The sequence below is a fragment of the Chenopodium album genome, chromosome 2 (assembly GCF_948465745.1).
Source record: "Chenopodium album chromosome 2, dcCheAlbu1.1, whole genome shotgun sequence".
Classification (NCBI taxonomy): Eukaryota; Viridiplantae; Streptophyta; class Magnoliopsida; order Caryophyllales; family Amaranthaceae; genus Chenopodium; species Chenopodium album.
This window is the reverse complement of record NC_137835.1, coordinates 71,530,240-71,557,756: the sequence shown is the minus strand read 5'-3', so window position 1 is coordinate 71,557,756 and position 27,517 is coordinate 71,530,240. Positions and strand designations below refer to the sequence as shown.

Genomic DNA, 27,517 nt, shown 5'->3' with positions numbered 1-27,517 from the left:
TGGAAAAAAAATAATCAATGAAGCAATAGTTGAATATCAATATACGGAGTATAAAATTGGTCAGAATCTATAGGACAGAGCAGAAAAATTCAAAAGTTAACTGCTCAACTTGACTAGTTCGTAGGAAATTGCCAGCTTCAAGCTCTCAAAAATACGAGTAATTTACTAAATAAGAAGGTAAGTAGACATGGACCACTCATTATCAATCAAGTTTTGCCCAATCTGGATATGGGCACTCATATGTCCAATCAGGTCCAGTGTACCTTATGCAGTGAAGCCATAACCCCTCTTCAAGCCCGTCGTACCTTAAGCAAAAGGAGCACAGCATTATCAACAAAGTAAAATACCATCAAAATAAAACAATATAGTTGTAAATATTAAATTAAAAAAAAAAAAAAAAAAAAAAAAAAAAAAAAAAGAGGAAAGTCAGTACTTAAATAAAGACATGTATACAAATAGCATTTTTTTTTTTTTTTTTTTTGAATAGCAAAAATATTTCATTAATTAAAAGTCATACGACATCTACAATGGAGATTCGACGTTAACAAATATATAAGATATTGAATCAAATAGAATTTTCCTTCATAAAAACTACGATCGTCGAGTAGATCTTGCACTGCGGAGCATCTCCCGCTTATATCGCTGAAAATTACAGCCTTGTTGGAGAACCAATCTAACGATCCTTTGTAGCCGTGAGGATGATTTCCTTCTGATTCATCTGTTTGTATTCGAAAACTTGATAACTTTTTCACCAACGAAATAATTTCACGACAATCCATTAGATCTGCTACCATGGATTCAAAACTAAGAAATTTCTCCCTCGAAAAGAGGAGATAAACCTTGTCTTTCGAAGGAGGTCGAAAAACCCTTGTCTTTCAAAGGAGATCGGAAACCCTTTCTTTCGAGGGAGAAAAGTTCCTCCCAAAGGGAGGAAGTATTATTATAAACCTAAAAAAAACAATAAAGAAACAATGATTGGGGCTTTCCACCGATTAAAATCGATAGAAGCCCCTTCAAAATTCAACAATGGATGCTAGGGTTTTGGAGAGAGAAAGGAGAATTTACTTGAATCTATACAAATAGCATATTTAAAACAACATACAAAAAACATTTACAAAGGAACCGGAAATAAATTGAACTCTTTCACTCTCCTAAGCAACATATCATGGATAATGAAAAATTATCTAGGTTGCAGAGGTCTAGTTGATAATTTTTCTTGTGCAGAGGGACTCCCTTACCTCCCCCCTCTACTCTCAAGTGATAGACCTCCAAAACTGAAATGGCTAAAACCTATACATTGGTTTATTTATTTTATTTTATTTTATTTATTTATTTATTTACAGGAAGTATTAGTTAACTTCCTGTAAAAAAATTGGTATATTCTCTATTAAGTAAATACATAAGCGGCTTTGTGGTCCTATGAGAAAGTACTCAGGCTCTCATGCGACATATTGCAACCCCCCCCCCCCCCCCCCCCCCCCCCCCACACACACACACACACACCACCCAACCACTCTCATGCAGCAAAAATCTATTTGCATTATATCTAGTTTAGATGCTCAGCAGCACTTACTATGCACATTAATACCAATAAACAATTCCCCTTCTGCTTTCCTCTTAGCAGCATATTTCAGAGGTAAGCTTATCCTAAAAATTATTGACAAGAACAATTCTTACCCTGTAGGGGCTAAATTTGGGCAATGTGTACACAAAGGATCCCTATCAAAATCTGTGAAGAATTCTTCTTCTGGCTGTTCTTTGTTTTCAGAAGTTTTGGATGATATAGAATCCCTCAATTGAGCAGCTACTCTATCAGCACTTTTCCCTTCAGTAGAACGCCGACCAACTGATTTACCAAGATAGAGCATGTCATTGGCAATTGGGTGACCAGCATACTGGAGATGAACTCGTATCTGGCAAACAGGTGAAAATTGAATCAACAAAATCAATATATATTTAGATTTCTTGTGCAAAGAAGCAAGTAACACAGACAAGCTAGGAAAACTAATTTACACTATTCAATTCACTAGATCAACTATCTTAAATGGTTAGAAATGAAATTACAACTCTACATGCTACAAGCCTACAACTTCAAAGATGGATAGGTTAGGTCAATCTTGTAGCAAACAAATCCAAGAACTCCTACACTATTGGATTAAAACAATTTTATTACTAAAGGCTATAATAAAAAATAAAAAAATAAAAAAATAAATAAAAAAAAAATGTGTGAATACTCTGACAACATTTTTCATCATATATCACATACGGAGTATATACAATTACAGGCCCATCACCTCCAAGCATAGGGATCAGACCCTCACCAATTATATATTATAGATGGTCAACGTAATAAATAAATATTCTAAAGCTTATAATTCATAAATTCAAAAGAGCATGCTTTTCGAGTTCCACATATATCTTAACATGATGATAATGAACTTTGATAGTAAAAATAACACCATAAAAGTGATAAAATATGAGGTGAATGAAATAGAAGACAGATAACAAGCTTGAGCTTGGTAGAAAACGTTGTTGCATCCGACACAATCACCGCGTAAAACTATAACTGCTATGTTACAATACTCTATTTAACCTGATGAGTTCGGCCAGTGAAGGGTTCACAGAAGACAATGCTTTGATCTCCATTAGTATTTATTCTTTTAAACTTTGTAGAAGCAGTCTTTCCTTTCAGTTTTACATTGACAGCATCATCTCCAACCTAAATAATCAAAGAAATCAGTAAAGATATTGTGGAGGTAAACCACTTGAAATGAGATAAAAACGAGGGTCTAAAATTGTATACCAACCAAAAATTTACATGTAAGAGTGACTTGGAAAGATGAATCATCATATAACAAGCAACAAAACATTTAAAAAAAAAACAAAAGAAAAATAAAAATACATGAGATAAGTATTTCTCAGAGCAGGATCTGCAGGACCATGGATTGTATTACTCCTTGAGCTCAACAGGAGAGGGTGCCCGTTATGTCCATTGCTAGGTTATGGGACTGGAGTCTCCTTTGATTGTGTTTTGTACTTTATACATAATGAAAAATATAGCTCATGTACGATCTTATTACATTTGTCACAATATTTATTTTCAAACTGTCAACTTTTCATAATTTTTACTTTGAGTAATTAAAGATATTAATGGTTAAATTTATACATTGACAAACATAACTAAGGAAACTTGTCAACTAAAAAGATACAGAGTAAAGAAACTCACATTTACTTTTATATGAAATGAAACATTTTCCTTGCATTGGCCAAGATATACAGTTACTTCCTTAATTTAATGAGAAAAGTAGCAATATTTCACTGATTTTAGGGGTAAATTGTGGTTAAAGTATTAAAAAGGTGAAGGGAATTTCTAACGTGTGCCCACTTCAGAGATTCATAGCCAAGAAAATGCAAGCAACTGCCACTCGAGACTAAATCAGTAAATTTTACTTATATAATGTACCTATTCTTGTTATGAGTTAGATTTTCAAACATCGTCTTCTTATTTCTTTCTCCATTGTAACTCTGATTTCCCCTCTATGTGAGATTCCTAATAACTTCTTATGCCTTGTTCGGGATTCTTTCCACGAATATCACCCACTTCATCTCTTTATTAACATGTAGCACTAGGTTTTCCTCCACCAATATCCGGATTATCCCCATCAAGTCCTTCAAATTAAAATGCTCAACCAAACACAAATATTCCATTCAAATCCATAATGTTAAATATTATGCTTCAAAGTTAGTGGATGGATGCATCTTATTCTTAGAAAATAGTTTATAAGTTGGTTGATTTTAGCCTGATAACATGCGTTTGTTTAACAAATTACAGGTTGTTAGTGGATGTGTTAGTTGCTATTTATTTGATCTTTATATATGTTTGTAGCCTATATAAGTATATATTGGCATTTACGTTGTTCGTAGATGTTAAATAAGAAAAGCAGTAAGTTGCTTTTAACTTTGTTTTCACTCTTTGCATTCGTTTTACCCAAAAAAAATAATTGATACTATGAGCCATTTGATCTTGTGAGCCTTATAAAAAAATTCAGTCCTTTTCCCGTTTTTGGTCTGGTTGTACATGGTCCGGAATTCCGGATTCCAATTCCAGTCCTTTCCAAGTTTCCGATTTTTGATCCAGTTGTGACATAGTCCTAGTTACAACCAAACCCTTTTTTTTAAATTCTAAAGAGGCTACCATCCATTGTAAGGTAACTAAAGAGGGTCAGAAGTATGCATCCATCCCAAACCAGTCACTGAAAGAGTAAAAGGCTAAGTCCATCAGAACCTACCACTTTAGTAATCAGATGCTACAATTGTTAGCTACTTTAAAACAAGAGGGACCAGTTTGATGAGCTATTTTGAATTAGTCCACAATAATTCCAAATTCAAGAATGATATTACTCAAGCTAATAAAAGATAGGAAATTTTGGAATTTGGTACCTCAAAAATGGGGGGTGTTGAATTTTGATACCCCTTTAAAACTTTATTTTATTTTGGTTCCCATCAAAGTTACAAAATATAGGTTTTGGTAATTCTGTCTGTTAAGTTTGCCGTAGTGAGGCCCAACCATACTCCAGCCACCCCTTCCTCCTCCTCGGCCACTACATTGCCATCCCCCCTCCCCGTACCGGCTACCGGCGGCCCCGAAAACCACCCCTTCACCTCCAAATGCACCACCAACCCCACAACATCAGCCGCATCAACAACCTCTTGTGTCGCTGCCCCTTTTATTGCGGCAACACCGCAATTACCACCAAGGATGCACGGGTACGCCAACCTCTTGACGTTTCCCGTACCGGGGACATATCGGGGACGGGTACGGCCCAGATAAGTCCCCAAGGCGTACCCTTGAAAAGTGGTACGGGAAGAAAATTTGGGGACGGCTGGGAGCAACTTTAGAGACGTTTCGGGGACGGATTACCTCCTTTTTCGACGTCCCCAATAGAAGCCCAACCCAATTTTTTTTAGAAAACCCCTAATATTTCTTACCCGATTTTGATTTCTCGAAAGCCATAAAATTTGAAGATGCCACCTGCACTTTTTAGCACCTACAGCGACGGAAGATCCCAGGCAGCCATTAATGAACCTTCGAGAGAGGAGAGGAAGGTTTTTTTCTAAAAAAATTATTTAACTTTCGACTCTAAAACATTTCAATTAGTATAAAAACAATTATACAAAGTATTGTGGCTTACTGTACTAGTAGAAGTAAAATATGGAATTGGAAAAAGTAAAGCATTATCACGTGGAATAGGACAATAGGTAAAGTAACTGTAATTGTATTTTTTTTCTAAAAAAAAAAGATAAATTAGCTGTAATTATGTTAGTTTTTTTCACTCCCTTTTTTTTCTTTCTTTTTTAGTCTTACTTACTCTACATCTATTACTATGACTCATGTTCAGTAGAATTTAGGTTTTATTTTTTCTTTTTAAAAAAATTGTGTGGATTATTTCATAAACATCGTATGAATTTTAATATTTCTGATTTTTTTGCCGTATCCTTGCCGTACCCGTTGTTTGAAATTTTCATTTTGCCGTTTTCCGTCCCCGTATCCGTACCCGTATCCGTTTCTGTGCAACTTAGAATACCACCAACACAACACACAAAATCACCATAACACCACAACAACAACACGCACAACCTGCAGCAACACACAATTACCACCGCAAATACCACAAAACCACTGCAAATACCACCAATCATAACACACAAAACAACTAGCAAAACCACCGAAACCACCATCGTGAACGCCACAGCCGCCACGACCACCGCGTACGCCTAGAACAATTTAACGGAAGTTGGACGGAAGTACCAAAACCTATATTTTATAACTTTGAATCTTTGATGGGTACCAAAGTAAAATAAAGTTAAAAAGGGGTACCAAAATTCAACACCCCCCATTTTTGAGGTACCAAATTCCAAAAATTTCCTAATAAATAAATTTCTGGTATTCCCAATTTTTTCCTCTTTTCCTGATTTCTTTGCATTCTTCCTCCACAGTCTTCCAGATCCCTCCTTTCGTTTATTCCAACACTGTTCTCCTATATCCCCCACCATCATATTGCTATTAAAGCCTAACTGATCCTCTGCTAAAAGCATTGCGCCAACAAGGCCTTCAGGTCATAGCCATGAGATCTAAGATATATGATATTTTTCTTATGGCCATGTCATAAAACTTATTCACATAACTTTCTACTGCGAATCCATCAACCTTTTTTTATCATACAATTTCAATAGTTGAGAGAAATATCATACCTCCACAGTACTTCTTCCTTCTCGAGCATCATAATTAACATTTACATCAACTACTTGCTGCAAAAGATAAACCAATTGTGCCAAATCAATAGAAATATAGATAATTATCAAAGCAATAGTTATTCAAAAGTATAGAATATTTTATAAAAATTGCACAAGATTTGTGATCATAACTATTATAAACAGTGGAAGTGAGATCTTTCTGTTCCTTTATCTTTGTCTGATTGTCTATAGAGCACGGAGGATGATATATCTAGGGATACAGGCATGACTGCATGAGACTTGTGCAACCTCTGTGATTGTCTTAATCTTTGAAACAAACAGCAAACTTCAATGCAATGATAAGACAGCAAAAACAACTAGCATAACCTATTTTGTGTCCCTCAGCCTACGTCACCAAGACTCTGAGTGTTAAACATTAAAGTCTTATTATATCACATATAATACCATTTCAGAGTTTAACCCTATATCCCAGCCCCACAAGCTGAGCAGCCAAGAAGAGAGGAAAAGAAAGATTGTCACTAAAGTGTTGCTGAAAAGTAGAACTACTCCATGTAAGTATATTGCGCTCTCCTAAGCCTCTTTTTTCTGTTCACTCTCCTCACTTTGGTTGAAATATGAAAGTAGTTTGTTACATGGCCAAGAGTCAAGTACACATGTTACTAACTTCATGCGCATATCCTCGTGTTGTATAATATTTTCTCTCTTTTTTTTCTTTTATTTTTTTTAATGAGTTGCCCAATAATTTTTTATTTCTATTTTTTAAAAAAAGATCTTCAAAGACTGACTATACATTGAGACTATGTAAATAGTGCAAAAAGACAAAATGGGGCAATCAAAAAAATAATAAATAAATAAAAACTGAAGGAGTACTTGTGTAGACACGGGTTCAGAAACCAAATGACAAGTGAGAGTCCATTGGAAAGGTGAGTGGTAGGAGGGTCAATTAAAAGGTACCCTCTTAACCAAACCAATATGCACAAGTGACTACACACAAATTCCAAACCATATAATGCCACTATGATGGCCACCTTCACATAAAAGAGTATGAACGTTTTTTCAGTAATAAGGAAATGATGCAACTCAGGCTCAATAAATAAATAGCAAGCATATCAATAACAGCTAAACTTGACTCAATACAAACACAGTTTAACTGCAGGCAGTAGAGTAAATGTTGAAAATAACAAAACTTGACATTTACTACAATTAAGACAAAGAGATTGTTAAGGATAAATACGGTGTACGTCAAACAGTTAGGTGGTAGCATTATAACAACGTGTATGATGTAATTTACTGCAGTTTCTCATATTAAGAGATTTACATGAGAACTATTTTACGTGCATATTTTCCTCTCGATGATATTGTGTGAAGTATTTGTGTGTGTTCAATATACTTCTAATATATTGTTTTCACAGCTAGTTTATAGAATATGGCAGCAAAATAATAATGTCATAGCTTTTCAATATCCTAGACTCACAACAGAAAATTATGATAAGTGGTCACGTTGCATAAAAACAATTATTGATTCAAAATGAGTTTGGGAGATTGCTGAAAATGGGATAGGCTAAATTAAACAAAACATATAAAGAAGCTTTGAAAAGCAAGAGGAAAAAAGATCAAAGTGCACTTATGACTGTGATGTGTTTGAGAAAGTTGATAATATACGAGTGAAAGTTGTTGATGATATGTTTGAGAAAGTTGCTAGCGCAACAAGTTTCTAAAAAGCATTGGATACTCTTCAAAATCTTTATTGAAGTAGTAAAATGAATGATAAAATATTGCGCCTTTAAACTTTAAGAGTGTTAAAACAAATTGAGATGTTGATATGTCAATTTTATAGAGTTTTGACCTGCCCCTTGTCTACTATTGACCTCAATTGTGCTCTTCTTGTATTTTCTAGTGTTTATGTAGCGTTGTTTTATTATTTTAATAATTGGTGTACTTGAATTTGCTTTTTTATTCATTTGGACCACAACTGAAAGACATCGGACTCTTGAGGTTGCTTTTGGATGCAATGGGCTGAAATCGATTTTCAATGAGACTTTTCCACCTTTATGCTGCCTTGGCGGGCCAATCCAGTTGGGCAAAGGAACTTTTCAGTTTCCACTTGGTTTGTCATGCAGGCCCAATCCGGTAAGGCAAGCTAGCTCGATCGGGTGACTAGGTTGACTAAAAAATTAACAAGTTCCTTGTTTTCCTCTTTTTGTTTACTTTACATTTCTACTAGTAATGAATCTTCTACATTTTAACAAAACCAAAATCCTTTTGTTTCAAACTTTTCCAACCAACACAACCTTCTTTTTATAATTTCCTACTTAAGCACCACTACTAAGCTCCCTAAGTGGATCAAACACAAGTAATTAATGATGCTCAATTGTATTAAATATTGTAGCTAAAAATTTAAAGAATAGTCAAGGCTAACAACATGATATAGCAAAGAGAAAATAAATGTCCCTAAAAATCGTTAGAAGGCTGCCTAATGAAAATAGCTTATTCATGAGAAGGATTAAGAAGATATAGATTTGATTAAACATAGAAATATGATTCGATTACTCACAATTAACACAATTTAAATTTTAATAGATTGATTAGTTGTATTCTTCTATATGGGGTCAAAGCAATAAAAAAAATGAATATCACCTATTATCTAGCCTTGCACCTTCGAAAAACGACTAGGGTCCCTATCCCCTACCCCAACCCCACCCCCACCCACCCACCCCCAAAACAAACACACACACACACACACACACACAAATTTTAAAAAAAAATTAAAAATCTACTTGGGTGGCTTAATCACCCACATCGCATGCTAAAGTGGGTTTTGTAAAGACCGACCACTCTGCTGTTCCAGCTGCATTCAGTTTGACTTGGCCTAGGCCAACCACAGAGGATGCATTGGGATGTTCAGGGTAAGAAGGCTTCAGGCTTCACACTAATAAAACTTAACAAGTGAGCTACCTCCTTCCTATCGAGGAAGATATCCCCTCTTTTACCCTACCCCCGCCCAGACCAATCGCGATCCTCATTTGTAGTCACTTTAGATGGGACGGTACAAGGCAGGTTCTTTCACCACATGGACGCCCTCATGGTCACCTTATGGCGCATAGAGTTAAGCCACTACAAGTCAATCATGATGCAAAATGATCTTCATAAATTCAATATGGGCCATGTCATTGCTAAGCTGATTCCAGAATCCCCAAAGTTACACTCTTTAATGTAACTATGTAAGTGGACCACAAAAATGAGAAGAAAGGGTGAAAGGGATGAGGCATTAAATAACCTAGACATTAGTGGACTCATCTCTCACAACATTGATAAATGGCAATGTCAAATTGTCAAGAGATAATGGATCAGATCCTACTACAATCTTGCTATCCAATCCAGTACTTATCCATTTCATTAATACAACTATACAAGATCATGTTGTTTGAAAACTTCAAAACTATTTGATAAATTATAAATTAAAGAGATTGATGTAAAGAGTACCTCACCCTCTGGAAATACCCCTACAACCTTTGCAATATACAGTTTCTTCACAAGTCCAGCTTCAATCTGAAAACCAGAAGGTCAATAATCAGCAAAATAATTAACAAACACACTGGCAAAGCTTGTCTTATAATGAAAATCCAGACAAATAAGGCCAAAGTTCTAAACCAATACGTGTATGAACTACATATATATAAAAATTGTACATAAACTCCTACTTTCAGATACCCAAGGTTTCATATTAAGGAAAGATAACTTCACAAACAAAAGAAAGGATACCATGCATGCAGCAATAAATCCAAGAGTGTTATTAACCTACCTCAGCAAACTGGTGATTAATTTAAGCATTGTATAATTTGTTTAACACTTTTATCTCTACAAGCAGTAGTCAATAAGTCTATTAGAGGAAATGTCTTGCACAAGTTCCACTCTATCACTAATTTCAAAAGCTACTGGTCTTGTCTAGCTATTAGTTGATTGCATTGATGACTTGTATAAAATTTATTGGAAAATTTAAGGGAATAGATGTTTCAAGGTTACTGACTGTTATTAATCCAATTTTACTTGTATAATTTTGAATATAATACCTCCTTGGCTCCTTCCCAAATTATATGCCTAGCTCAAATTTTGGGGCAAAGAGGGCATGAAATAATATTTGATATTTGTGTGTCATTATTTTAAGCAAATTAATTAGTACTAGAAAAGAGCATATATTTACATATTATCAGGGGCGAAACTGCCTTAGGGCCTAAGGAGGCCCAGTCACTACATGTATAAAATTAGTTTTATACAATTTTTCATCAAAATATAGACTTTATTTCAATGGTTAGATAAAATTTTGAAGTCCCGTGAATGTAAAGGGGTATAATGATCATATCTTATTTTCAATACCAACATCTATTTTTAGTTGCCTTTATTATTGTTTACTTAGCAACAATTGCTATTTACTTTCATAGAACTGCCTTTTCTTCATTATTTTTTTCGTAAAATTTAGACCTTGTTGGAATACTTTTTCTGGTTTCGTTCCTGCATATTATGTTTCCTTCCCAAATTTCTTCTTCTCAACTCTGGTTTAAATTCCTTAAAACATGCAAGGGTGGATCTAGATCCAAGTATAGTTCATACATATGCACTTGTCCTTTCAAGAAAATATTAATTCCAACACACAAAAATTTGCATCTTTGTCATTTACACATCTGCACAGCTGTATCACTTAGCCATCCGAATTCCAATTCCTTTAAAAGACCAATCCACTAACTTTCCAGCCTCAATACTTCCTTTTGTTTTACTTTTTCCGGACCGAAACTCTCCCTTACTATAGTTCTCTTGTGAGTGGTTGAATGAGTGCAGACCTTGCAATGGAATTTCTGGCTGATAAGATGCTGGCATGTGAAGATAGCATACTGTATCAGTATCATTTTTCAAGAAAAATAATAAGGCACAAATTGCGCCTCGAGAATAGGGGTCAAGAGCTTGTATTGATCTCAACGAGGCAATTTCAAAGAGGCGCTTTTTCTTTCACCAAAATTTTAAAATTTTATTTAAGTGCAAGCACACTGAGGCGCACCTAAGACAGAAAAGGATCCTTATTGCTGCAGTGTGTGCCTTGAGCCTTATTATAAATTCTCATCTCATCCAAGCATCAACTGTTCTGATGCAAAGCCAAAAATTATGTTCCCCTCGGTGTTTACAGAATCAGCAACAATTCATCAAATCTGGTCACATGGTTGCTACTAACTTATACAAACACTCCAACCAAATGTTAGACTCACTTTAACATAAATCAGTTTGCTTCAGTAGAATTGTATTCGGGCTAACTGAAAAAAAGGTTTCAGTGAATGTTCAAAAGATTAAGCTCTAAAAGACACACCAATAATGTTAGGCCTCTATCTCATCGTAATCGATGATCATCTTCGTACTCAACTTTTAAAGGTTTATGAAGTAACAATAGATATTAGATAGCTTTCTTTCATCCTTTCTTATATTATGCTTGTTCATTTCAATAAAAAATCTCTAATCTTAGCCAATCCATAGCTTGATTTGTGATTGATCACATAATATTATGACTGCTATTAAAAGTTTTTTATATGGAAGAAGATTTGGGTTACTTAACTCGTAATTTCTCTTTGTGCAACTCTTATTAAGTAGAAGTATAAAAGAGTTCACCATTACATTCATGATATTTGAAGATTTTGAACCTTAATTTACTTTAGTTATGTCTACCGCTGCAATTCAAGTGCACCTAAATATGCAAGTGAGTAGTATTCTAGGTAGGGTAGGGTGAAACCCAAGTTACCCAATAATGCATGCCTGAGGTTAATTAAGAGATTGAAGGGATGTTTCTGAGCTTAAAATTCATTGAGTCTATCAATTGATTAATTTTGTAATGGTGTCAGCATTAGCACATGCTAGGGCTCCCTAATTAGTGGTTGAGATATTGATTAGCCTGCAAACACATATTGTAAAATTGATGTGGATAACTTTCCAAGGTTTGTGTTGCTTATGATTGACATGGGATCATGATTATAGTCAAGTTATGTTATTGTGATTCAAGAGAGGAATTTAAGATAGAACTACCGTGCATGTGTTGCTACCTAAGTCATGCTCTTGAATGTTCATGCTCATTAAAAGACACGCCCCATCCTTATCTCCCCTATTCCTCCCAATGTACATGTAGTGGTGAGTCACAGATCCTTTTGTCCCACTAGAACTTCCCCTGTATTAAATTTCATGCACCATATCTTGCTAGTGTAAAGTTCCTAGACGATCCAACTTATCCATTTTTGATCTAGCTTAGACTCATGAGCTTAAGTTAAATCCTTGTGGATCTTGACCTGTACTTGGCCACTATACTTAAGTTTCGGTTTAGTTTAAGTGTTTGAATTGAGGTCTTTATCAACGTCAATTTCGCTTCTTAAAGAACATGAGGAGCACTCAAGGCACACTTGAAGCATAACTGAGGTGCACTGCTATAATTTGACACCAGACTTTTTAGTACCCAAGGTGCTCCTAGGAGCAGCAGGACCCGGGCTGTGAGCTTTTTTATATGTTGATTAATAGTTCCATATTATAAGTTCAGATATACAACATTATCTTGAAAACTAACCTGCAAAGTCCTTAGAATCAATCTTTACAAAACATTTAAAACAAGGTAGCCAAAAGACATCGTGTTTAACTTTCCTTTATGACAAAGGGTACAATGTACAATTGTACAGTTTTTATTAGGCAAGGATAAAATTGACAAAGATGAAAAACATGACACTGCATAGGCCCAAACAAAATTAATTCTTAAAATATTGGGTTGGACTGATTTATCTTGAATTAGCCAAATATAAGTTGGATTCGATACTTGGATCATCTTGAGTAGAGAGTTATCATGAATTAGAATTAGCAGTTAAAATGTCATATTTTGATGTATTTTGGACAGCATTTTAATTACAGTAATCTTATCTAGTTATTCCTTTTTATATCCCTACACCACTTAAACTTCTACTTACCTCCTAAATAAACAACTTCTGGTACAGAATAAACAAGACAATGACTCACATATATTGCTTCAAAAAGAAAAGTGATGGCTGAGCCTGTTCTGATTGACTGAATTGAGCTGACCTGAACTTAACTTAACTTAACTTATTGGAGCTGAGTTGAGCAGAATTGAACTGAATTGAATTTTTTATGAGAGAAGGAAATTAAGATAAGAACTGAACAGCACTGAACTTATTGGAGCTGACCTGAACTGAAGAGAACAGGCCCTGGGTAATTCAAAAAATTAAAGTACCGCTACTTAAGGCACCAAACTAATAAAGATCAAATCATAAAAATTCAGAAGTCCACAATCCACAGCCATAAGTCCATCTGATTGGCTAAGTTCTAAAGTGAAATACAGGCATAGTGTACCAGGTTCAAAAGTAATTAATAACAATAATAAGTAATATCAATGCAAAAATTACCTGTTGTCTGAAAATATCAGCCTGGGATGAGCTTCTGGCCAATATCAGTAGTCCAGAGACGAGTCGATCCAACCTATGTATTGCTGGACTTAATTGTCAAGGCTTTCAAATGTTAACATAACACACAGATTGACTAATTATGCCTAGGAATCTGGCTCTTTAATTACAGAAGATAAATTTCCACAATAAGCATTGCAATCTATACTTATATATTAAAAAGCGTACCTAAAATTGTTTATATGCCATGTTGATCTGCACTAGCATTACGCCAAGTCACCACGACTAGCATTTTTGCAACATTTAATCCATGTCATTATTAATGAGATAAAAACATCTTACAAGATTTGAACATTGAACCTCGAGAATATAAGATCACATTACTTACCATCTTAGCCAATAGTAATTTATGTCCTCTACATAAATAAATATATTTTAAGTAAGCACAACAATGGATAAAAGAATAATTAAGTAGCCTATAAAAAATGAATAAAGAGAATAACTTCAACAACTCCAAGGCAATGGAAAATTATTTTATAAAATACTCTTTTTCTTTACTAACATTATGTTTCAAAGTAGCAAGTCGGTGCAACGCCCGGGCCACACACTAGTTAATATAATAAATAAAGAGAAAGCAAAAACACAAATTAGGATACGAAATAGTGGGGCCAAACCATGTTCCGCCTCGAGAATTCCCACAACCGTGTTCTTCCGATATTGACCGCAAGGATGAACCTTTGATAAAAAGAACGAAAATGTAACTATAATAATACTATGATATGAATATAAGCTGCAAAAAAAGAAAGACGTTGCTCTTTGAAACAACACAAGGCCTTCTATAATTCTTAGAATCTCCCTAAGTGTGCAACAAAAAAGTGCAAAGTCCATGCTGAGAGTGTAAACATAAAATATCAAGACCTAACCCATCTCTGAAATTGATAGCAACATGCACAAATCATAAAAAAAGATCCCAAAATTTTAAAGAGAAGAATAATAAACTTCATAAATGGATATAAAACATTAACCCACAACCAAGATATGCACTTATGTAACAAGTCCTAAGAGCTTCCACATTCTAAGTCTCACTTCTCTCAAGTGAATAATATTCACCTCAAAACTGAGGCTTTTCCCATGCAGAAGGGTAGTTTACAAACGCAAATAGCAATATTAAGACTTACCGGAACAGAAGCCGGCTTGCAGACAGTCACCACATCTTTTTCTTCCAGCAGAACCGAGACATCCCAGGCCATTACAGGTGGTTCATGCCTACAAACTTTTGTCATATTAATTACTACATAGGACTTAATATAACAGTATAAGAACAATGGTGTCCAGCACCAAAAATATGAAACAGGTCATTTTAAGAGAGTTTTTGCAAATTTAACCTGTGGACAAAGTGGCTGATCTTTTCTGATGGTTTAAGTCTGTAGTAAATAGAGACATTTTTTCCATCAACTTGTATTCTTCCGCATTTAACAGCTCTCTCCTGCAGAACCAACTCCAAGCAATAAGCCTCCTAAGTCCTCATAATCTAATGATCTTACATAGAGTGCAATACAAACCATAGTATGGAATAAATCGAAATAGAAGTTATACACACTAAGTGTGTTAATTTGCAAGGAATCAATATTAAGGGGAGGGCATGTTAGTTAGAGTCTATTTGTAGTGACTTAGGGAATAAGTTAAGAGTTTTTTTATGAGAGTTTTTCTATAAATAGGCCTCATTAGGAGGACAATTGGTCTTGTATGGACCCGGTCTACAATAAATTATTCAATCAATCAATCAAAGCCTTAATCCCAAAAGTGGGGTCGGCTAACATGAACCAAATTATTGAAGACCCAAAATTTGACACTTTCAAATAATATAAGGAAATTTTCACATTTGCTACCACCTAAAACGCCTTGCTTCAGATTTGCTACCTATTTAAATTTTTTTTTTCCTTTGCTACCACCTAAATCAGACTTTGTTAAAAATCACTACCACTTAACGGAATCCGTTAGGATTTCCGTTAAGTTTATTTTTAAAATAAAAATAAAAAAAAATTAAAAAATTAAAAAATTAAAAAGATTTTTAAAAAATTTAAAAAAAAAAATAAAAAAAAACCAGCAACCCCACCCACCCCCTCCCCTAATCTGCCACCCTCTCCCTCCCCTAATCTGCCACCCTCCCCCTCCCCCCTTCCGGCGGCCGGCGCCGGCGACCTCACCCCCTCCCTTTTCCCCACCCAAAATTGACAATCCTAATCCTAAGCCGACACCCCCAAACCCAGACCACCACCGCCACCGTAACCCCCAAAACCCATACCAACACCACCGTAACCCCCTTTCCCCTTCCCTCCACCGGAAATCGGCCCCCCTCCCCTGATTCCCCCACCGAAATCGACCCCCCTCCCCTTCCCCTACCCTTTTCAGCCATCCCTAACCCTAAACCACCACCCCAAAACCACCACAACCGAAACCCTAAAATTCGTTTAGGGTGGTTTTGGGGTGGTGGTTTAGGGTTAGGGACGGCCGAAAAGGGTAGGGGAAGGGGAGGGGGTCGATTTCGGTGGGGGAATCAGGGGAGGGGGGCCGATTTCCGGTGGAGGGAAGGGGAAAGGTTTCGTTCGGGGTGGGGGTCGGAGCTCAAGAACGGGAAAGGGAAAGGGGGGATTGGATGCGCATAGGGTGGGGGAGGGGTGGGTTGGCGCGGCGGCGCCGGCAGGGGGAAGGGGGAGGTGAGGGGTGGCAGTGAGGAGGAGGGGTGGCTGCAAGGTGGTTGGAGGGGTGGCTAAACGGTGGAGTGGGCCCACTAACGGAAATAGTAACAGAATAAGGCATGTGGTAGTGATTTTTAACAAACTCTGTTTTAGGTGGTAGTAAAATAAAAAAAAAATTTAAACAGGTAGCAAATGTGAAGCGTGGTGTTTTTAGTGGTAGCAAATGTGAAAATTTCCATAATATAATCATATTTTGGATGATATAATTACTTTTTTAGATGATATAATTATCTTTTTATGAGTCATATTTTGAATTATATAATCTCATATTAAACCATTAAATGAGATTATATAATTATCTTTAGGATGATAAAATTTAAAAATCATCTTTTGAATGATGTAATTTACTATTTGATACTTTTTATAATGATAAATTCACTTTTTGAGTGATACATTTACATAACAGCTTTAGGATGATATAATCACTTTTGTAGTAATATAATCACATTTCGTATGATATAATCACATTCGTATGGTATACTAAAAGGTTGGGTCTACAATAAGTTATTGTAGACCGGGTTTATTCTAGTCTTTACCTTAGGCGGAATAAGGATATGTTGAATATTATTGAGGTTTGTTATAGGGAGAGAGTGAGCCTCTCGAAAGCTCAGATTAGGAGAGAATCCACCTCTCGAAAGTGGAATTATCATTCAATTAGTGTAAGTCACATATTATCAATTTCATCAGCATTCTTCTTCCCTAATTTCTGCCATAGTTAGAGCTGTAATCATGTCAGAAACCATGCTAATTCCTAGCATAATTCACGGGCCACTTTCATACATTTATAACATAACTTGCAGAGACCAAATCCAGATAAGCATATGTGTTACGTTAGTTGCTACAGCCTATTTCACAAGCATCTAAGGCTTTAATCTTTTCGCATGAAAGTAATGCTTCTCTTGATTAATAAGAGATTATTAAACTTAAATTAGTAGTGAATTGAACTTGGGTAACCCCCTTATCTAACATAATGTGAATTAAACTTAGGTAGCCTCCTTATCTAAAATGATATTTTTTAAAAAAAAGTAAACCAAGATGAAGTGTAACCAAATTAACTCCTCTCTCAGGATGTATAATCAGAAGTAAATAAGGATAAACAAAAAGAAAAAACAATCTCGCAGCATTAAGATAAGAACAACAAGAGTTTTGCAAATTTGTGAAGTTAGAAAAATATTATTGCTGGTTTCGTTATTTTTAATTTAATAATTTAATGCCTTTATGCAGAATCTGAACATATGAAGTGCAAAATGTAATTTGGTTCCAACATTGGGGAAAGAGGTAGAAATTTCAATTATGTGGACTAAGTAAGAGTTTGTAGGTTGGCAAAAGGGAACAAATTCATTTCTATGCCTCCAAAAAAAGAATATACCGCCTTTATATATTAAACAGCAACAAACTGCAATTAGGACCGTGTACCGGTCCAAAACCGGATCAGAGCGAACCCGATTTGAACTAGAACCGAAAACATCTATTTTGAAGAGCGGAGACCGGACTAGTAAAAAACTGTCCCAGACTGGACTGGACTTTTTTTTCTGGTCCGCTCAGGTTTAAACCAGCTTTATATGATAAAGGATTAAAGGCCCTTTTTTTGTTATTTTAGGCAAGTATAAGCCCCAACTAGATACAAAGTATATGATATAGCAAATCTATTTAGTTATATAGGTGATTATAAATGTGCAATCAGATTAATTGTTGGTAGTAAACTGAGATAGAACTTGTATCACATTATTTTGGATAAATAGAAACACAATTTAAATTTGAGAGTATACCATCGAATATTAGTTTATATTATATAAACACTTTGTGAGTTAATCTATTATATTATAGAGATATAATTGTTACCTATTTTGTTTATATACAAAGGGAAAGTAAATATTATTTCCGCTGCAAGATTATTTGTAATCTTTCACAACAGTCTGAATCAGAGCCGGTTACAGACATACATGTTGTATAAAACAAAATGGAAGATTCGATGGTAAGCTTTTCTGGAATGATCAAATTGACGTCGTCCAATTATTCCATGTGGAAGTCTCGAATGGACGATATTCTTTAATGTAAGGATTTGTATAAACCCATCGAGGAAGAAAATAAACCGGAAAGTAAAACCGAAGATGTATGGAAATTGGAGAATCAAAAGGCAGTCGGGTTGATACGACAACATATTGATCAAAGTATTTTTCAACATGTTGCTAATGATACCAATGCCTACAAGCTATGGAAAAAGCTTGAGTCAATGTATGAGAGGAAGACAGCTTTAAATAAAGCTACATTGTTGAGAAGGTTGGTTCGTCTTCTTTACAAAGAAAATAAAATTATGGCAGAACACATGAATGAATTCAAGGCACTGTTAATCAGCTAACAAATGTTAGCATGACTATTGAAGAGGAAGTCCAAGCCTTATTACTTCTTAGCTCATTACCCGATAGTTGGGAAACTCTTGTTATCTCGTTAAATTTGGCTTCGAATGTAAACTCACCCTTGACATGGTGAAAGATAGCTTGTTCAATGAAGAAGCTAGAAGAAAAGAATTTGCCTCCACAAATAATCAAACTGAAGCACACATTGTTGAAAGTGGAGGGAGACCAATGTTTAGAGGCTCCCAAAGTCAAGATAAAACGAGAGGCAGATCAAAATCTAAGAAGAGGTTCACTTGCTTTTATTGTCATAAGGCAGGACATAAGCAAAGTGAATGTCGAATATGGAAGAGGGACATGCGATCAAAGAATGACAAGAGTAGTGATAATGAAGACAAGAAAAATGACACAGCTATAGCAGTTGGTGATGAAGTTTATTTTGCAAGTGATGATTCATGTTATAACCTTACAAATGAAGATTGTAGTTGGGTGATTGATACAGGTGCTTCATATCATTTAATCGCAAACAAAGATTACTTCACATCTTACACTAGCAACGATCTTGGCTTTGTGAGGATGGGAAATAATGGATCCTCCAAAATTATTGGTATTGAAGATGTTTGCTTGGAAACCAATGCAGAGTGCATGCTAACACTACACGATGTCAGACATGTTCCGGATATAAGGTTGAATTTGATCTCAGACGATGAAGGGTATGCGAATCACTTTTCTAAAGGAAAGTGGAAGTTGTCGAGAGGCTCGATAATCATTGCTCATGGAAAGAAGCAACAAACCCTTTATGTTACAAATGGGAAGCTCAACACACAGTTGAATATAGCCGAAGAATGTTCTACCGAGTTATGGCATAAACGACTCGGACTTATGAGTGAGAAGGGATTGCAAATCCTCACTCGAAAGAAATTCCTTCCTTTAAAGGATGTTCATTTGAAATCTTGTGTTGATTGTTTAGCTAGAAAACAACACAGAGTTTCATTTCGAAGAAATCCACCATCTAGAAGACCACAAGTTCTAGATTTGATTCACATAAATGTAAATGTATGTTCTATGACAGAAAAATCTCTTGGTGGGGCATCTTATTTTGTCACATTTATTGATGACCATTCTAGGAAAGTATGGGTCTATCTTTTGAAAAGTAAAGACCAAGTCCTTGATGCGTTCAAGGAGTTTCATGCAAAAGTAGAGAAAGAAATTAGCATGAAATTAAAAGATGAACAATCTGATAATGGTGGTGAGTATAGAGGCCCATTTGAAGAATATTGCAGAAAGTATGGGATAAAGGTTCGAGAAAACTATCCCAAAAAGCCTGGTATAACAGAAAGGATGAATCGTACGATCACTGAAAAAGCTCGTTCAATGTTATCTCACGCAAAATTACCCAAATCATTTCGGGGGGGAGGCAGTTAAAAATGCACTTCATTTGATCAATCTTTCTCCTACTTGTTGGTGAAATTCCACAAATGATATGGTCAGGGAGAAAAGTAAATTATGAATGTTTAAAGGTGTTTGGATGTAGAGCTTTTGTTCAATCCCGAGGGATGAAAGATTAAAACTTGATAGCAAGACAAAACAATGTATTTTTCTCAGCTATCCTGAAGATGAGTTCGGTTATAGGATATGGAGTCCTTGTGAAAGAAAGATTGTCAGAAGTAGAGATATCGTCTTCTTTAAGATCAAACCATTGAAGAAGTACAAAAATTGGGAAAATCTACAACATCCTATGAAGAATTGCTTATAATTGTGAATCCAGTTCCTTCCCCGGGTGTAGTTGATGATCACGGGGGACAAATAAACCAAGAAAATCATCCTCACGACATTGACAATTATGATGATAATCGTGAGAATGTGGAACAGATAACACAACAAGAAAATCAACCACCATCACCACTAGAGTTAAGAAGGTCTAATAGAGATGAACGGCTTCCAGCAAAATTTGCTAGTGGTAACTAACTGAAGGTGGAGGGCCAAAGTCTTATGATGAGGCTCTAAGAGATATTCACCAAAAAGAGTGGATTGAAGCCATGCAAGATGAAATAAGATCCTTGCATGAGAATCATACATTTGCTTTGGCACAGCTACCAAATGGTCGACTAGCACTCAAGAATAAGTGGGTGTTCAAATTGAAGAGTGAAGATAATAATCCACAACCAAGATACAAAGCAAGGCCGGTTGTGAAGGGGTTTAGTCAAAAGAAAGGTATTAACTTTGAAGAAATATTCTCACCGGTGGTGAAAATGTTATCAATACGAGTTGTTCTAGGCATGGCAGCATGCATGGATTTAGAAATTGAACAACTAGATGTGAAAACAGCCTTCCTACATGGTGATTTGGAAGAAGAAATATTTATGGAACAACATGAGGGATTCCAGGTTCAAGGAAAAGAACACATGGTATGCCGTTTGAATAAGAGCTTGCATGGTTTAAAACAAGCTCCGCGTCAATGGTATCGATAATTTGAATCCTTTATGAAGGATCATAAGTATCACACGACGACATCGAATCATTGTGTGTTCATAAAAAGATTTGTAGAGGGAGATTATATTATTTTACTCCTTTATGTTGATGATATGTTAATAATTAGTCGCGACACCAATAAATAGCTAGCTTGAAAAAGGCGATGAATAAGTTCTTTGCCATGAAAGAATTAGGACCAGCAAAACAGATACTACAGGAAAAATAAAAAGTTATGGTTGTCACAAGAAACATATATTGAGAAGCTACTCGAGAGGTTTAATACGCATAAGGCTAAACCAGTAGTTCTCCACTTGCAATTCATTTTAAGTTGAGCTCTCAACAATGTCCTACAAGTGAGAAAGAATGAGAAGAGATGGATAAAGTTCCTTATTCATGTGCAGTTGGTAGTTTGATGTATGTCTATACATTGCCTATTTGGTAGGTGTTGTCAATAGGTTTCTCCCGAATCCAGGAAAAGAACACTGGGAAGGTGTTAAATGGATTCTAAGGTATTTACTAGGCACATCAAAAATGTGCTTATGTTTTGGTCAAGGAGTTCCTGTGTTAAAAGGTTAAACAGATATGGCAAATGATGTTGATTTGCGAAAGTCAGTATCATGCTATATGGACTGGACTTTTGCAGGGAGAGTCATATCATGGCAGTCTAGGTTACAAAAATGTGTTACATTATCAACAACGGAAGTCAAGTATATTGGTAGAAGCTTGTAAAGAGATATTGTGGATGAAGTTCCTACAAGAGTTAGGGATTAAACAAGATAAGTATTCACTTTACTGTGATAGCCAAACTGGCGAAAAATCCTACTTTCCATGCCCGTTCCATTTATATAGACGTAAGGTATCACTGGATACGAGAAGTCTTTGAAGCCAAGCTGTTACATTTGGAAAAGATCCATAACGACCACAATGGTTTAGATATGATGACAAAAACATTGACCCTGCAAAAGATTTATGTTTGTCGAAATGAAGCGGGTTTATCAATAATCTCCTAATAAGTCGAAAGGGGGAGATTTGTTGGATAATATTTCTCCTTATTTGGAGTTTGCTAAAAACAAGTAAAGAAGAAATTATAAGAAATAAAAGGGGAGAAAAAGAAGGAGAGTGGTAGGAAAATAAGAAATAACCAATGGCAAATTATACAATAATAATTTGCATCATTAGTTATTTAGTTACAGGGTGATTATAAATGTGTAAGCAGTGTAATTGTTGGTAGTAAATTGAGATAGAATTTGTATCACATTATTTTGGATAAATAGAAACACAATTTAAATTTGAGAGTATACCATCGAATATTAGTTCATATTTTATAAACACTTTGTGAGTTAATCTATTATATTTTAGAGATATAACTGTTACCTATTTTGTTTATATACAAAGGGAAAGTAAATATTATTTCTGCTGCAAGATTATTTGTGATCTTTCCCAACAAAAACTTCACAATTGCATTACATATTTACTGAATACACCATATAAATTACATAAATACTTCCTCCGTTTCTTATTATTTGACACGTTTTGACTTTAGCACTATTCACATATGTTACTTTGACTTCTTTTTTGTGAATTGTGATGTATACTTAAGAGAAAACAAAATCATGTGAGGTCTTGTTCAATGTGTATTTTCATAATACTACATATAAACTCTTTATAATGCTTGCGGATTGATAGTTGAAGATATTAGTGTTTGAAATCATGCATTGGAAAATGTGCCTAAAGAAATGGGTAAACTAATATGAAACGGAGGAAATACCTAATAGAATAATGCCAATGATTTGGCTCCACTGTGGAAGAAGAAATCAAGAAGACGAGAGATCTGATGGAGGTAATATGAAGAGAGAGAAGGAAAAAGGAAGAAAGTATGTAAATTGCTAAGGAAAGAGAGAATGAATGAGGATAGAGAATAAAGAAGAGAGAAAATTTAAGGAGGAAAAGAAAGAAAAAGGCACAGGGAGCCCAAAAATTTTAAAAAAAAGGTACGCTCCCCAGGTTTTTTAAGTGTTACACACTTACACTTGCCTTAATCGGACTTTTTTTAAAGGGTTAGACTTCCTCTTATAGAAAACTACTACATTTATATTTTCTTTCTCCTCTCATCATCCATTCATCCCCACTCTCCCACGCTACTATTTATATTATTTATATCCTCTCACATCATTCTGTTTTCAATAATTTTTTAACTCCACTGTATATCCTTAAGTAATTTTATGTCTAACTTATATACTTCCTCCATTACGCCCGTTTGACTTTTACACTATTTACACAACACGCTTTGACTCGCTTTAGTGGTTTATAGATACCTTTTGTGGTTAATAGATACGATAAAACATATTCATGCGGGATCTTGTTTGAATCGTTTCAATGTATATTTTATAAATATCCACTTTTTATAATTTTACAATATTGATAATTAGAAATACTAATCGTTAAAACATGCGTTGCCAAGCGTGATAATAGATAGAAAGGTGTCAACTAAAAAAAAAGCAGAGGAAGTATTTTTTTAGATTAAGGCCCTGTTCACTTCACCTTATAAAAATAATATTCAATATAATTAATTTTAATTCAGTATAAATAAGTTTAATTCAGCAAAAATAATTTCAGTTCAGTAAAAATAATTTCATTTCAATAAAATTCAGTAAATGTAAAGAAGATATATAATAGAGATTCGATAAAAATAATTTCAGTTCAGCAAAAATAATTTCAGTTCAATAAAATTAATTTCAGTAAAAATAATTTCAGTTCAGTAAAAATAATTTCAATTCAGTAAAAATAATTTCAATTCAGCAAAAATAAGAAGTGAACGGGGCCTAAGTCAATCAACGAAAAAATCACTCTTAGTTCATGTAACCGACCCCACTTATGGAATTTAGGCTTTCGTTTATTGATTGATTAATGTCAATTATATTGTCATATGTGTCAATCAAGGTATAACACTTGAAAAGAAATAGAAGGAGTAATACAATGCAAAGTTTTAGCCTGAAGTGGAAAATTCCGATTTATACCATTAACTCGGATTCTTTTGTTTACATGGATTAGAAACCAGTCTAGTCTTGTTAGGTCCAGTATGATGTAGGTCTATTTGTGCACACCCTCACCCACATGTTTGTGTGTGTGTGTGTGTGTGTGTGTGTGTGTGTGAGTATACAATATGCGCTAATGTATATATTAATTATGTGTGCACACCCTCACCTACATGTGTATGTATGTGTTTGTGTGTATACAGTATGCACTATGTAGACACATCATTTATGTGTATACATATAGATCACACAATGTGTGTAGAACTATACAAGAAGTACATGGACAAGTTTTATGGGAATGTTTTACTACAATTTGTTATCAAACCCTTTAAGACACACGTTCAAAAATAGCTCAATGCTATTGTTAAATAAAAGAGGACTGATAACATTTTAAAATTATGAAAAGATGCTGCAAATCTAGGGTATTGAGCGTCAATCTTCAAGCAAGAGCATACCTTAGTTAAATATAGCATCTCTTAGAAATGGCAAGAGCCTGGTTCTTCAAGTCAATATTCCCTAATATATAATAGGAGGGTTGCAATAAGCTACTTATCTGATCAATATAATTGTTTTGATAGACTTATATGAGAAAACAGCTTATGACAGAGTAAAACCAGTTTTCATGATCTCAAACCTTTTGACCGCCTATGTTATGTTTTTACCATGAAACATACAACAAAATCACCAAGTAAAAAGTTTACAATGTCTTGGGTATAGAAGGCCTCATTTTAAACACTTTCTTTTTCTTTTCCAACTCCAACCTTGCCAGAATAATTCAACTATATGTCATTAAACTGCTAGCTGTAACACTTGTTTGGACCTCCTACGGGCCCACATTCGTTAAATACAGAAATTACCAAAATGCCCTTATTTAAACCTTAGAATAGGAGTATTTCAAAATCGTGCATAGCACGCATCCGGAGAAACCCTAATCTGGCCTAACAGTTACTTCTAAATTCTAACAGAAATGCTGTTAATAAGTCCCATGTTCCCGAACGAAAAAGTGCAAACAATCCAAATGAACGCACACTAAGAGCACGTATGGTATAGCGTTTTCAAGTAAAAATTGAGTTAAAATCATTGTTTCCGTTACCAATTGTTTGGTATGATAGTTAGGTTAACACACTCTATTTCCTAAGAAGAACCATTACTAATCATTTGTCACCCTTTCCAAGCCCCCAATGCTCAAATCGATACAAGCAATTCCTTTCCTTGTGTATACGGTATACCAAACAACTAATAATGGAAACGCGTAATATAACTTTTTTTAATTCGTTTCAATTCCATTAGATTTTCTCATAAAAAACATTCAGTACCAAAAAACATTCAGTACCAATTGAGATTCTTTACTTACATAGTAATCATGATTCCGCCCTTTAAATTCCTCAGAAAACATATCCACTATAGTTTTCCCCGCCCAACGATTCTTCACCTGCAATCAACCCTAAATATCATTAAAATTAAAAACTTAGTTCAATTTCAATTGAATTTCAAAATCTCAGTAAAAAATTCAAAATGAAATTCAGAGATAACTAACATGGCAGATGAACTCGAAGTAATACGGCTTCACATGTCGCCTTCCTGAGAACAAAAAATTGGCGCCAAATTGACGAAAAACGTCACATAAATTCAAAAAAAATAATAAAAAAAAAATTAAAAAAAAAAAAAAATTGAATAGAAATTGAATGGAGGGTTTATGTTTACCGTTAAGGCAAATGTAATCATCGCGAAGAGGAGGATTAGCAGGAGTTTGCCACACTATGTTCATGTCGTTAGTAGTGGTGCTAATGGCGGATGTGGCTGTTGCTTCTTCTTCGAGCTGCTCGATTTGTCTCTCTCCTCTCTTTCTCTTCATTTCTCAACTAAGAGCTCTCAGTCGAGGTTTTGTTTCTATATTACCGGGGCCTGTTACGGGCTAGCGGGCCTATTCCGCCTATACGCCGAAACAGAATTACTATCTTCGTTTCTTATTATTTGCGGATATTTTATCTTTATTATTGTAAATAATAATACGGAGTAAAAGACATAGGTGTATTTTTATTGAATTGCAATTAATCATACTGATTAAAATTTATTTATACTATTCTCTTTTTATACTTATTGTGTGAGGTGATCGATTTTTATTGATTAAAACTTATTTTTACTAAATTGAAATTATATTAATTGAACTAAATAATTTTTTTTACTAAATAATATTATTACTATCGAGCTGAAATCAATTTGTAACTAAGGGCTCGTTCACATTTACTGAACTGAGTTGAACTGAACTGCATTGAATTGATTGGAGCTGAACTGAACTAAATTGAAATGAATTGAATATAGCTGAAATGAATATTTTACGAGAGAAGGAAACTAGGAGTTTGACTGAACTGAACTGATTGGAGCTTAAATGAACTAAACTGAACTGAAATTAAGTTGAAGTGGACAGGCCCTAAAATTTGTCATTTTCAATAGGAAAAATGAAAACAAAAAATCCAACCTTTGCGAGGTCTGACAAAAAAAAAATCCAACCTTTAATTAATCTCACAAAAATCCAACCTTTGCACCCCACCTTCATCTAAAGATCCATTTGACCTTTAACCTATTAAATAGGTTAAAAAGTTTTTTTTTTTAATTCTCTTAATTTCCCTTCTCACTCCTCCTCTTTCTCTCTCCTCTCTCCAACAACCCACCTAGGCACCAACCCACCAATTCTGCCACCCCAACACAACCCACCAAAAACCCGACCACCCCAGCCAACCTAAAACCCGACCACCCTAAAACCCCGACCACCCTAGAACCCCAACCACCCCAGCCAAACTAAAACCCGACCACCCTAGCCACCCACGAAGCTCGACCCACAAAACCAAGGCCCTTACACCAAGCTTTCTTGTTTAACATATTTCTCTTCTTTTAATTGCAACCATGGAAAATTGCAAGTAGAAAAACACATCCCAAATTCCCAAAGGTATATAGTGTCAAATGTTCAGCTAACAAGATTTGGTGCCTCTGCAAGCAATTAGGCTAAGCTGGACTGCGAAAGAAATGGCTTACATCAACTTGGGTGTAGGATAAGAATTAACCATAAATGATACGGAGTATATCAGAAGCAGTTGGTGAAGAACACAATTCAATCAACCACCCTAAAACCCCGACCACCCCAGAACCCCGACCACCCCAGCCAACCTAAAATCCGACCACCCCTGAACTCGTCCCCTATTTCTTCTTGTTTA

At 35.1% G+C, this 27,517-nt stretch overlaps 1 protein-coding gene across 3 annotated transcripts; it reads right to left on the bottom strand.

Annotated features, from left to right (window-relative positions):
• LOC145586968 (RNA pseudouridine synthase 7-like) lies at positions 1-26,160 on the bottom strand. Of its 3 annotated transcripts, none has more exons than XM_081643963.1 (12): positions 26,010-26,160; positions 25,843-25,886; positions 25,660-25,737; positions 15,071-15,171; positions 14,864-14,951; positions 14,342-14,420; positions 13,689-13,771; positions 9,739-9,804; positions 6,253-6,309; positions 2,594-2,719; positions 1,678-1,913; positions 1-305 (listed from the first exon to the last, which is right to left on the bottom strand). In XM_081643963.1, exons 1-12 carry the CDS (start codon positions 26,158-26,160, stop codon positions 203-205), a joined length of 1,212 nt encoding a protein of 403 aa, XP_081500089.1. In that variant the 3' UTR covers positions 1-202. The 3 variants fall into 3 exon arrangements, with proteins under 3 accessions (XP_081500089.1, XP_081500106.1, XP_081500098.1); XM_081643980.1 differs by having other exon boundaries at positions 25,660-25,749; positions 26,010-26,079; XM_081643972.1 differs by lacking the exon at positions 1-305 and adding an exon at positions 417-718.
• Between the last annotated feature and the right edge of the window lie 1,357 nt (positions 26,161-27,517).

Coding starts and splice junctions, on each gene's coding strand:
- LOC145586968 (XM_081643963.1), bottom strand. CDS start 26,160: ATGAAGAGAAAGAGAGGAGAGAGACAAATCGAGCAGCTCGAAGAAGAA. Junction 25,738..25,842: donor ACTTCGAGTTCATCTGCCAT/GTTAGTTATCTC, acceptor GGTTGATTGCAG/GTGAAGAATCGTTGGGCGGG. Junction 9,805..13,688: donor CTGATATTTTCAGACAACAG/GTAATTTTTGCA, acceptor TCTGGTTTTCAG/ATTGAAGCTGGACTTGTGAA.